At 35.3% G+C, this 13,879-nt stretch overlaps 1 protein-coding gene across 1 annotated transcript in view; it reads right to left on the reverse strand.

Annotated features, from left to right (window-relative positions):
• Positions 1 to 13,879, reverse strand: part of MALRD1 (MAM and LDL receptor class A domain containing 1) — a 298,926-nt gene that overhangs the window by 193,196 nt on the left and 91,851 nt on the right. The window contains exon 20 of the mRNA XM_080382356.1: positions 13,627 to 13,804. Coding sequence (XP_080238482.1) covers positions 13,627 to 13,804 — 178 coding nt within the window. The remainder of the gene's footprint in view (positions 1 to 13,626; positions 13,805 to 13,879) is intronic.

Genomic DNA, 13,879 nt, shown 5'->3' on the forward strand with positions numbered 1-13,879 from the left:
AACTACATAGCTACAGATCTTTGAAGCAAGACTGCATTTGGAATATTTATCTATTTCCCTCCTTTCTACTGAATAAAGATATTATTTCAATGTAGCAATTTTTTGTTTCCTTTTTTTTTCTTTGGCGTTGAATATTCTACCAGAGTCTTGCCTAGAGGTAAAAGAATATCCAGTTCTCTTAAGGTTTGCAAAAACATTTAGAAATTCAGAATTTCCTCTGCTGCTGGGAACTCATGCCTTCAGTGGTCCAAGAGTGTCAGCACTGTATTTACAACGGCATTCAAGAGGGCTGTAAGATGCAGAATGACAAAGAGCTCTGTAAAGCAATAGCTCTTACAGCCCTCATACTTCCCAGAGTATTCAGTATTACACAGGCCTGCCAGTGAGATTAGTTTGAAACAGTGGTAGGGTGCAATCAGTACTGTGATGAAATTCAAACACCTGTCTCTTATTTGGTGTGTTCTCTCAGATAGGTCTTTGTCCTGAAGGCAGACCAAAGCCACATCTTTGCCCAGATACTACTGGTCCCATAGTGCATCCTCAGAAGGCAGGCGCCATTGCAATTCTTTTGCCTTTGTTTCAGTGTTTGCTAGAATGTTACATTTAAAAGTATTAAACTAGATGAAAGTCCCCTGTATGATACACTTCACCAAGTGCTAGCCATTAAACATGGTGGCAGTATGTGATTACAAGAATATTAAGGATGCATCGGAAAGGGGAAATAGAAGGATCAGAAGGGGCTGGGTAAGTATGTGTAGAGCATTGTTGTTCACCTTCACTCCTATCATGGAAATTTTTACACTTAGGACTACAAGACTAATATACTTGTGACCTCTCTATGTTGTTTAAAAGAAAAGCTTTCATCTAGCATCTATAGACAACATTAACTTGTACCATGTTTACTCAGAGAGCAAAATGATCTCTCTGTCTTGAATTCTTTAAGCTGTCTGGTATAACAAACTGCCTGGAATTTACACGGAGATGCGTATTCTACAGGGGGAAGAGTTTGGAGAGAGTAGTAAGAAAACCTGTTTGCATATAGTTTACATGCAAGAGAACCTGCACTTTCTATGGATACATCTCCTGTAGCAGAGCCAGTTAACATACACACACAATCATCTGCTCAGTTTATCTCTGACTTTAAACATTTCTTAGCTGGCCTACATGTATTTTAAACCAATAAGTAATATACAGTCACAAAGTATTCTAAAACTTTATAAATCTAGATTATCAGTCCCTCTTATTCTGCTCAGTTGTTCTCCTCCTCATCTTCCATCTTTGTTCTCCGAGTGATCTTCAGCCAAGGTAGTAGTTTCTTCACTAAGCAATTTAATCATCTGATCCCTCCTTAAATTCCTTCCTTTTCTATTCCATAAAAGTACTCCTTTCTTCTTTTTCTGTCTTTCTTTTTTTTTTTTTTTTTTTTTTTCCAATTGAGACCTCAAGAATTCAATGGCAACAAGTATAAACCAAAATATTGTTCAAGGTATGTGTAAGAGTGAATAGATCTGACTTTCAATGTAGAACTTACGTAAGTACTGAAATTCAACAGAATACTCAGAGGCTCCCCTGTCAGCAGCTGCAAGATCTCAAGCTCATTTGGAAAATTATTGCATAGAAAATGACTTAGTTGGCAGCTACAATATGTATCATTAAAATCTTGATATTTACCCTTTGAAAATAATTAATTTTACCTCTGTACTGCAAGTATTCCCTATATAGAGACATTCCTGTGCCAGTGCAATAATCCTAATTAATTTCAGAGGGAAGTTCATAACATTTTAATGGGTATACAAAATTCAACATAAGCAACTGAGCTACATTTCCATACTTAACTTTATTAATAGCTTAATAATTCTAGTATATTTTAAAAAGTAGTTAGCAAAGAATGGGTGTTCATAAAGAATCTTCACTGCATTTCCCCCTTCAAAGCATTCAGAAGAACACAGGGAACTGAATATACTAAATGGGAATTAGTATTGAGGGAAAGATCAGGTGTATTAAAGCAAAGTTGGAGGCCTATCAAAAAAATCAGGCCCAGCTTAAATGGTAACATTATCAAGTAGAGTCTTGCACTGTGAATTACTCATTTTACAGTAGTAGTTGCATATTGTTGTAATGTCTGAAAGTGCATCAAAAAATTATCAGCTGAACTTTCCTCTACAGAAAGCTCAAGCTCTGATTTAATTAACTGTTGGACATCTCTCAGTTTTTAAAGTGTTAATTCACCTGTGTGTCTTCTACAAATCTGAGAATCCCTGATTAAGCGCTTATATGGACTTATAAAATACACTTTACTCTTTTATTTTTCGTTTAGGTTGAAAAATAAATCTGGTGGGAAAACAAACCATTTCCTTAAAGAGTTCTGATTTCCTTCCAAATCTCAGTAATAATGAGAAAAATAAACAAACAAACAAGGCACACCAGAGAGGGAAATTTCAGTTTCCTCAGCAGGATAAGCATCCCAATGATTAGCCACACCATACTAAAATTTGAAATTCAAAATGCTGCAGCCTTTCACATTCCTTTCCATTTTTCCTAGATATGTGTGTCCATAAATGCTGTGCAACATCTACATAGCAAATCAGAGCCCCATAAACATCCTGTAGCTGTTATGTATTTATAACATGATTCTTCAGCTCTCCAACACCATCTGTCCAGGATCTGCCACATCAGAAACCTGCTATTAGTTCCGATGGGTTTCTATACAGAAAAAAACCCTAAACTAATGGTCAAAAACCCAGTAGGGCACTAGACAACATCAAAAAGAAGCACTTTTTTTAACCAAAGGGGAAGGACTGCAGGATACTAGACCTATCAGGAAAATGTGGACCATCAAAGCTCAAGCTGACGGTGTGAACCATATGACACAGTGCCTTCAGTTTGCATTTATCACATCCTATGCATCCTTTTATCAGGGTAGTGAGGCTGGGGGAGATCAGTCTTTTCTCTATCTAATGCCTTTTCTCCAAAAGCGTAGGTAACCAGCTAAAATGTTTTATTGAAGTTAAGATATCTGCAGGAGAATTTTATTTTTAGATTTCTGAGATTTTTTTTTTAGATTATTGTTTCATTAGCTAAGAGAGAATGAAATTCTCCCTTTTTTCTTCCTGACAACCATATTTATGAGAAAATATTTGTATTGGCATCATTTTCTTCCTTGTACTATGCCATCAGAGTACAGTATTGGTATTTTAATGACTTACACATTTGTTGCAAGATGGTTGTAAACTGCTACTTTGACCTTTTCGCCATGCTAGCTTTGTTTTATGTTGACTCCTATTATTTGTTTTTAGTATCAGAAACCAGATGATATGTAAGTTCGAAAAGTAAAAAATTAATTAGGTATAAATATAAAAATCTGTATTAAAAATATTTTAAAAGAAACTAACTTTTCATATTTTCTAGCATTGGCAACAATGGTTGAAATAGAAATATAAAGCATCCAAAAGTCATTAGTATGTCTGGTTGAGGAGGAGAGTGATAGAGCAGTTTTGGTGGGCACCTGGCATTCAGCCAGGGTCAAAACACCACATATTTCTGAGGAAACAGGCAAAGATACAAGGCAGGCTTAATATTTAATTACATCTATGTCCATACAGAGTTCAATGTAACTTGAATATATTAACTGTAAAATGGGGAAACCATGTACACATTGCGCCTATAGCACTGTTTACTTGGAATTTGGCTATAAGGTGCAAAACTGCTAAAAAGTGGGGAGAAGCAATAGTGAAATACTACAGAAAGTAGTATAGAAATATACAGAAAGAGTAAGACTTCTGTAAAAAAATAATAACAAACTCTAACAGTTCCCTCAACACTTCATCTACCTGTAGAAAAGGATGCAAGAAGATGCAAAAAAATTCAGAAGTGAAAGAGACCTTAATATTCAAACAATCATTCAAGAAGAAATGTATCACTTCCTTTATGCTCTGGGTAACAGCTACTTGATGCACTGCTCATTATTTCAGACAGAAGATGACACATGATGTAAGAGAGAGAAGGTAGTCTGCAGACAGTGGCCAAGGTTTTACTCAAGACGTGTAATGACTGTGAGTCTGAAAGTAATGTGGCAGAGAACACTTCTCTAGGAAGCATAAGAAGGTTTATGAGGAGAAAGAAGAATAATGAGCAAAAATTACATTGTTTCTTTAGTATCTGTATTTGCTAGATATTCAGTGTCTGCACACCAGAAATAGACTACTATCTTTCTGCAGATAATATACGATGGCTCATTATAGTTTATAACACACTAACAGATCTTTTACAGCTGCTGTCTTGCAGTAACTTACACATAACATATTCATGGGCTTCAATAGAGTTCTTTCCTGAATAAAGGATTGCAGCTGTGAAGATATTATTGCAGAAAAGGAATCTATATGCAGAATTAAAATTTCATAAAATGTGTAACTTTCAGTAATCTAAAAGGACTACAAGAACTCCAATAACGTAATTAATTATACCATGTATCACAGAAAGATTTTCTCCAATGAACATTTCTAACCACTTAATAGGTTTTAGTCAGTAACTCAAATCTTCATCTAACAACTTGAAAAAAAAAAAAAAAAAAAGAGGGAAGGTATTTCTTCAATTAAATTTAAGCATTTCTGAAAATATTAAAAAAATAAAAAGGGATTGAAAACAAAAAGTGATCAGGAATGCAAACCTTCAGTTACAACAATATGTGTTAAATTTAATTTCAAACAGTGGTAATTCTGAAAAGAGAAAGTTATTTTACCAGGATTTGAAACATATTTTTTTATCTAGTAACCTCCAACCTCCGTTAGCATTTAACATTAATGCATAATAAACTCAGAATCAAAAAAGTAATATGATTGTCATGCCATAATAATTTTTGGAAGACTGCTTTCTGAAAGGATATAATAGATATCCACATTGCAGAAGCCTTCCTCCAGCTGTGTTTACAAACAACTCTGTAAATTGCTGGATGCCAACAGACCTAGTTATTTGCACAGTGCTAGAGACAAAATTTTCCACCTTGAGCATCTAAACATAGGCACACAAATACAGGACTGAGCCTCAATGGTTAATTCCAACTGAACAGAAGCAAAGGTACTTAGCACACCAAAACAGTAGCCACATTCTGAGACCTTTAAGTGGACATTGGGATTAGAAAGGTGCTCCAAAGAAAATCACCACAAATGTGAGAAGGAATTCTTGCACTAAACCAAAGCACATTATATTTATTATCAGACTCCAAGAGTCAAAATTCCAAAAGAAACTTGCTATCTTTGACCCTGGTACAAGCGTAACACCTAAAGCTTTGAGTACAACTTTGATGCCTTTTTTTACATAATAGATATGAACTCCAGAAAGAAATATACTGGTAAAGGTTTACACACACACGGTAAATTATTTACAGTTTAATCTATTTTCATTATAAGATTAAGCCTATGCTTTGGCACCCTAATATACAGAGCTAAAAATATTTTGAATGCATTCTCTTTGTACAAAATTACAATTGACTGAATTATGATTATTTGAAATAGACTAGTTATTTGACATCATCCTGCAAATAATTACTTTTAAGAACAATCTAATGGTCAGAAATTAGTATTTTGCAACTACATCTTTAAGTTGGACACACAAGTAATACCAATACTTCTGCTCCTCAAGTGGATGGTGCAAAACTTAGAATTACTTTCTCAGCACTTTTACACCCCAAACTTCTTTTTTTCCTAAAAAAGAATTATTATACTTGCTTCAGTTTCATTAAGCACACAGTACAGAGATTTTTCTTATAAAAATATTAAATGTATAGTCTCTAGTGTTTAGTTTTTAACCGACATATTGCTTCAGGTGATACTGATGTGTATTATCTATATAACTGTGACAGCTGTTTGCAGTTCCAGATTATTTTTACATACACATTAATCTGAATTTTGTCACTAACAATGTAAGTAGACGCTAACAAATGGATTATGACAAATTCAAAAGATAATATTAACCTGTTATGGTAAGACTCCAGACTTCATTACTGAAGGTGGCTCATTTCTTGTAAGTGCTAGTGGAGTCACCTGATACTAAAAGTTGAATTTAAAGCCGCAGTTCTAAAGCGAGAAGAGGAGGGTGGAGAAACCTTATGCACAATGTTACAGGGGGATTCTTCTCAGACTGTACTGCAACCACAAACCTTCACTTTTTTTCATCAGCGTAACAAGAAAAAACATTAGATATTCTCAGAAAGTGCTTTTAAGGTTAGGATGTGTGTGAAAGTATGTGAATTAATAATTCTATAATATGTAAAAAATAACTCAGTTTTTGTTGTTTATTGTTATCTTATTCCTCTAGATGCCCTCAAGTCTTTATTCTGATGAAATCTACACCAGTTCAACTGAAGAATCACAAGAATTGCAAATATAGAAGCACAATGCCCATCAGAGCCTGTTATAGATAGATTCACTGTAACACATTAAATAAACTCCTTTTTACAAGACTAAAGTATCCTTTCCTTTTATTTTGCATTGTCTTTAAGAATACTATAAGCAACTTCTTAGAGACAGCTGTGGAGCCTGTGAGGCTTAATGCTACGTGTTTCACTTCACTGTGACAAAAGCTCTTAAGCAAGATCAATAGATACACACACATTTGCCTAAAGTATATTATTATACTATTGAGAACAAATCTATGGGGCGTAAAAGCATCACGTAAAGCTCATACTTCTCCTCCACTCCTACGTAAGTGTAACTAAGTATAGTACTCTCAGGTATCATTTATACTCTCCATGTCTAAAAGGCTCATTTAAAAGGATTGTTCATTTCAGTGTCTTCAAGCAATTTCTGCTTAAAGAACAGTAGTCAGTACAGCCTAAACAGCACAAGACAGCAATTCCAAGATAAATATACAGTACTGAAATATGTTGGAACTCCTCAGGCACCCATCCACGTAAAATGACAAACACAGAATTGATGTATTAAGCATTTCCTGTGGTGTACTGCAATCAGGCAATTTGTGCCTTTGGTTTGTGCCTTCAGGAATCTGTTTCATCTCAGAAGCTTTTTTTTTATCCTTTTGGCTGGAATAATGCCAACAACTTTTTTTTAATGTCCATCAGTCCTATAAAAATCATTCTATATATTATAAACACATTTAAGTGGCTTTTGGGATTACCTCTACAAAGTAGAGGTTCTCATTACATCATAAAAACATAATTATTTTTTAAAAGAAATTAATGGGCAAAAAAGGTATATGGTAATTCCATTGTTCTGTAAACTAATGTATCATTTGCTAAGAGTTCATGAGAAGCAGAAACCTCTTTTATAACAGTTTCGATAAAGTTAAAACAGAAAGTACATATAAACTGTCCAGAGTATATTGTGAACAAGGCTTCACAGGAGAAATCAGTATTTTATAAACGAATCTTAATTAATTCTTGTAGATTCATCTGGCAGTATTATTCAGCTATGGGAGAAAGAATACCAATGGGTATGCAGACTTGGTTGGAGAACAGACTGGAAAATTGGCACACATCAACATAAATCCAGTGCTTTAGAGATACGGTGTAATCACAGCAGTGAGGTCTAACCACCCAAATCTTTGCTTAACACTCCAGAACAATTCTGTGTACCATGCTGAGTGCCACAGTCCCATACTACGGCAATTGGAACCAGTGGTAGCTAAAATCGGGCTGGAAGAGGCGTATCCACATCAGCTGTAATCACACCTGAACTGCAATGCTGATACATGGCTTATAGTCAGAGGAAAGCGCACAATGCTAATGAACCACAAATACGATGAAGCACTTCAAATCCCATTTTACTTCTTTAACTAACTGAGCAGAACAACATTTTGGAAGTAGCAAGAACTGTTTAAAAAAAAAACCACATTTTTCTTGCTGATACAAAACATGATCACTGTATACTCCTGTAAATTCTGTTGTGCCTTTCTGTATTGATTGTGCATTTGCAAATTTTGCAAATATCTAATCCTCTGAGCTGTAGGTATGCCTTTTGAAAGTGCACAGATATGTCTTTAGAACTGCAGAAAGTGCTGGTTCCTTTAAGAGCAGAAACTGTATCATTGGTTTGAGGTTACCTTAAAACAGCAGAAGCCTAAGACAACAGAACAGCTGATACTGAAAACTAACCCCTAATAAACTTAACTGCAAAACAAATAAACCTTTACAGTGAACAGTAGAATACAGATTAGTATATTATTATCCAGTCTGATCCCCTTTTGTTTTCTGTTTTTCCCCCCTTTGGTCTCTCAGCATCATTGTTCTCAGACACCCTCTGCTCAAACTCTCAAGATTTACCAACAGCACTAAAAAGCACACCAAACACCACACAAAGTAAATGGCACCAGAGACAAAAGATTCCATGATCATAACACAAAAGTCAGTGGCTGTTAGTTGGATTTTCTCCATTGGAGATTTTAGTCTGACGGCTTCTGACTGACACAGGGATGAGATTAATCCACAATGTTTCCATGGCTTATCTGAACCTGTCACATCTCATTAGCATTCTGTCATATCTCCATAAATTCTGTGAGGCTGAGGCAAAAGGAAACAAGAGGAATGAGTTTCCTTCTCAAGTAGCCAAGCATGAGGTGAAAAAGCCACCAAAATTCCTAATCACAATGAGCATCACTTTTAATGACTGATTTTCCACAGTACAGTTTAGTATAAAATTTTACTATAGAAAACTCCTCAGGAACTGTATTTTTACTTAGCATCAAATATCTAATATCTATGGTCTTGTTCCTTGCCTTATTGTCACACTGGATATTTACTAGCATGTGGAGTAATGCATCTCATTTACCTGTGATGCTTTGTTGATACTTTAATGAAGTACTAATACTTAGTTCATATTTCAGAACCAGTTAGAAAACAAGCATATACTAAGCTACATGTTGTTCAAAAAAGTCTGCAGAGGAAAACCTGGGTTTTGAACCTTGATTATCTGAATTCTTATTGTCTGAAAATTTTCTAATTAAATAAAAAAGGGATTATAGAATAAATTGTCACAGGCAATTTTATTTTTTTGTGATGACTTAGTCAAGACTTTCAAGTCTCTAACTACTTGTAGTGATAGAAATATAATAATAAATATAAAATCAGCAAAACATTACTTTGATCTTCCTGGGCAGACATAAAGGCTAAATCTCTGGGTTTAGGAACATATTTGGCTGAATCACTTTTATAAAAGAGTATGTGTTTTAAATATCTCCCAGGCTAACTGTAAGAATCTTCCCGTAACTTCTGCACCACAAGTCACTCCAGGTATTATCTCCATACAAGATTACATGCACTTTTAAGATACATGTAGGATAATCCAAGTGAAGAAGTCATCTTCTAGCCTTTGAATGAGATATCTGCATATATCACACAAGTATCTCAAGAGCTATATTCAAACATCACATGGGCAAAGCTATCCCAATATCAGAAAAGGATTTTAAGAGGTTTTCTTTTGGATATAAAGCACTCCTCACATCAGGAAGGTGGCTGGAATGAAGTACTGGCATGAAGCTAGTGGAAAGACAAGGCACCTTCAAAAAACCTCGCCAACTGTCAAGGAAGTATCTGCCTTTGCTGAGAGTGTTGGAAGGACTGAGAGCTCCGGCTGCTTTTTTGGTAGGACAAGGCAGCTACTGCAGTGACTGGAAGAGAGGTGGCCTTGGGTTCTTTCATACTTCCATTCGCAATTCTACAGTTTGCCTTTGACTTCTAAGTTCACATCCTTCTGCCTAGGCACTAGGGTGCTGCTGCAGCAATGATTTTCCCTTTGTTATTTTCATGGGTTGTTTCATGTCCTTGCACCTCATGCAGTTCTGTCCTGGTGAAAACTATATGGGTGCTATGGAAGAAGAGTTATAGGGGGATATATGCCATACTGGAGAGGTTCTTCATCTGTGAAACACCCTCTTGCTTCTCTTCCTGTATGACACTAGAGACAGTTTTCCATCTATTTCCTTTGGTTTTTTGCAAAGAGAAAATCTTACCTTTAGAGTCAATGTATCCAGCTATGGATGCCCCAGACAAAGGTTATATATATATATAAAAGCTTATATATATATATATAAAAGGCTGTCTCAACATTGCTTGCACAACAGTTCCCAGGCCATAGTTGATCAGGTCTCTGATCCCTTTAACTAAGCTATTCCTTAATTATTTTGGGGACTACCTACTCTTTACCATGCACTCAAAAATGCATTGCAATGTAGAATTCAATGTTCCTTTTATTTTCTCTTCTCTGTCAGGCTCAATGGCACAGAACAAGGGCGATTTGTACATGCAGTATAATAGAAAGGTTTTTCGGTATTGGTTGTATCAGCTAAGTGAAATGTAGCATTAAAAAAAAAAAAGTGCCTTCAGGTAGTTAAATTCAGGTTTCTCCTTTCTAATGTTTCACGAGTAGTGTCCTGTGAGATTATAGTTTTTTTCAGCTGTTTAGAAGTTCTTAGGCTCTCAACTTTAAAATATTTATTGACTGCTGAAAAAAACTGCTGGGCTTAAATACATCACTTAAAGCCTTTAATTTTTCCTGATTCTTCCTGTGCTAAATTCTGGTAAAGATTGTCTGAAAAGCAGACACAAAAGCAAGAAGGTGTGTTAAACATATGGTTATCAAGGGAGATATTTACCCAGAAATAATTATCATGTGAGCTTATAATTTTAGTTCCACATCCTTTTCTGTTTTGATTCATTAGTTTTGATGACATATTTGGGTATAAATTATCATATGAATTAAGTGTCTCTAAAGTTTTCAAATAACAGTTGTACCTAAATATCTTCAATAATGTCAAAGAATTTGCTACATCACTAATCAGTTTCTCAAAAATGGAAATAAATGTATGGCATTATCCATTTGCTTGTTCTATCCTATATACTTGTTTAAGCCTACACAAAGCGATATCTTCATTATTATAGCAATTAGAAACCTAAGAGAATTCCCATTTGCTAAGTGTAGAAACATGCCATAAGAGCTCTACATTCATATATGTGTAACAGTATTTTCAGTGCAAAATGCCAGCGTTACCCAGTTCTTTGCAAAACACATGCCAGCCTTTCTCTAGCTCAAGCCAAGGACTGTCAGGCTGCCATAGCAGACTCCCACAATGACTTCTATTCCTCCAGCCTTGGGCTTATATATGCACATACAAGCTGTTCTGTCCTCCATTTTTGAAGTCATTACTTTCACTTAATTAATGTAATTACAGCTTCAAAGTCTCACACCTCTGTCTTACAATTCATCAGTCTAGATGTTGCTAGCCCAAATGAATATTCTATGGCAAGCAGATGGTTTGAATCTCTGACTATTCACAGTTATTTCTGCTGAAAGAACTCATTGTAAGCTGCACTGTCACCCGTTCTTGCATCAGGATGAATCTAAGCATTTCTATACATAATCCTGTATGTTGTATTTTAATAAGCAATCACACAGGATTACAGTACTACAGCTTCTTTCATCTAACTCCATGGAAATTTGGGGAAAATGGATGAGAAAATAAAACAAAGCGTTGCAGGGTTTTAATTGAACAAAACTGCTGCTCTGCATCTCCTGCTGTAATTTGGAAGCATCCTGCTCCTGTTCTCTTCTATAGGCCAATAAACAAAGGGAATGGGGAAACAGTACAACCAAATTACATCTCATGTGAAACATCACAACAGCAATACATTTCAGTGTTGCCTGAAACTGCAATCTCTATGGATCATTTACTTTCTCTTTTCATCAGTCCTTTTCAACATATTGTTAGTTGCATTAAACCCTGAAAATATGTTGAAAAACAGTAATACAATTCCATGTATCACTGTGCCAATACAAATCTGTAGTGGAAAAGCTGTGAGAGAATTTACTAAGTACATATATAGTGCTGGTATCAGCTAATATGTAATAATTAAATAGCAGCCAATTAAATATTTGACAGCCAATCTATCATAAATAGTTGCCCTTTTTTACAGAGTACCCTTCCTTTTTTTTATATAGAATGCTGAGACCTTGAAACAATCAGGTAGCACTTTAATTCTTTTTTTATATTGTTGAATGAGGATTTGTTGTGGTGGTTATTTTTCTGGTAAAAATACACAGTGATTTTAATGAAGTACACAGTGAAACTAATACATTGAGCTGATTCTTTTATAGTGATAGAAATAGTCTCAGACTGAGTAAATGCAATATAATCTCATTTTAAACTAGAAGAAATACAGCAAAGACTGCTGGGGTGGTTTTAATTTAAAGTCCAGTTTTTGCACTCTGTGGACTATTGTCACAGAAAGTAAACATGCCTGCCACTAGAACTAGGCAAGCATTTTTCTGTTCAGGAAAATGATGCTGTACAGAAATTTCCTTGTTACATGAATTGAAGTTTTATGACATTTAAAGTTGTGCTTAATAAATTTGCTAGTCAACTATAGGGATTTTGATTCAATAAATTTTAACTGTTATTTTTAAGTGGAACAGAAATTGCATTAATGTGTTTTTTTAATCACATTTCTTACTTCTTTAAAAAAACCCAAACAGGTAAATCCAGATGACCATGGAATAAAGCTAATTTTTGCTCCTTGAGAAAAATCAAAGGAAAGTGTTTGGGAGGAGTTAGTAATTATCATAAACAACCTACCTAGATTCTAAAATTAATTTAGAAATCTCCACTGAGAGAACAGAAAGTTTTTCATTTAACTATGATGTGATGTCATTTATCAGAAAAATGGTAAAATATCAACTAAACTAAATTTAACTGCACAGTATTTTTGAACTACATTAGTTAATTATTTATTAAATAACAGCAGAATTCACAAGATCCATTGTTGCAGTAACTTGTACTGCCCACCCTTGGGCAAAGCTGCCAGGATAACGACAGCGAGTAAGGTGGAAAAGTGAGCATATACTGTCTGTGTGAGTAAACACTGTTGTAGAAGGCATTCACCCAAAACTGATCAAGATGATGACTACTATCAATGCAATTAAACAATACCCAGTAAATTGCAAAGACAGCTTTCAAACAAAGGAGACATAAGCTTGAAAAAAACTCTAAAAGAAGGACGAAAATTCGTAATGATGGGGAGAGATTATGAACTGGAAACAACAGTAACCAAAACCCAATTTTCACATACCAGAAGTCATCTCACTGGTGCCACGACCACTGCATAGACCAGACAGAGCATCACCCTCACTGGAAACTGCAAATATCCTGCATCTAGTTGATGGGCTGATAGTTTGGAGTGCTACAAGGAGGGTTATTTTCTCATGGCGTATGTATTACACATTGTAGGCAGTGGCATGTGCACACATAAAGCTGGAGCAGTCATGCCTCCAAACTTGCTTTCCTATAAGGGAGAACATGCTTGTATCCAACATGTCCTGTGGGAGAGGGAGTGCACATGTGTTTCACTGGATGGGGAGGTACCAAAACTTCGGGAACTACTTATAGAAAGGTGTTTAGAAATTTGTACCTGTTTACTAACATTTTGTATTTTGATTCATCTGTTGTATTGATGCTATTGATCTTGCATATCTACTTTACTGAATGTCAGTTAATTACATTACATTATTAATCAGTAAACTGCTTCAATATCATGAACTGGGCGGTTTCTCCCCCTGATAATCCACAAGTCACTAAATTCACACAGTCCAAGAAGGATTCAAGTACCTGAAAAATTGTACTCACGTAGTATGATCAATTAATGGGCAGTGTTTTTCTTGCCCAGGGTAGAGATTTGCCCCTCTTCCAAGTTCCCACTTGAATACATTTGTGGTATCGATGGAATCATTTCCTGACATCTGTTCCAAGGCTGGTTGATACCATTCACACTGATTCTTATCTTCAAAGTCGCAGAAATCCATAACTTCAGAGATGAATAGTGATTATTTCATGTTCATATAAAAACTGGAAACCATTAATTGATGTTACAATAAACTAA

The sequence above is a fragment of the Falco punctatus genome, assembly GCF_963210335.1.
Source record: "Falco punctatus genome assembly, chromosome: 4".
Taxonomy (NCBI): domain Eukaryota; kingdom Metazoa; phylum Chordata; class Aves; order Falconiformes; family Falconidae; genus Falco; species Falco punctatus.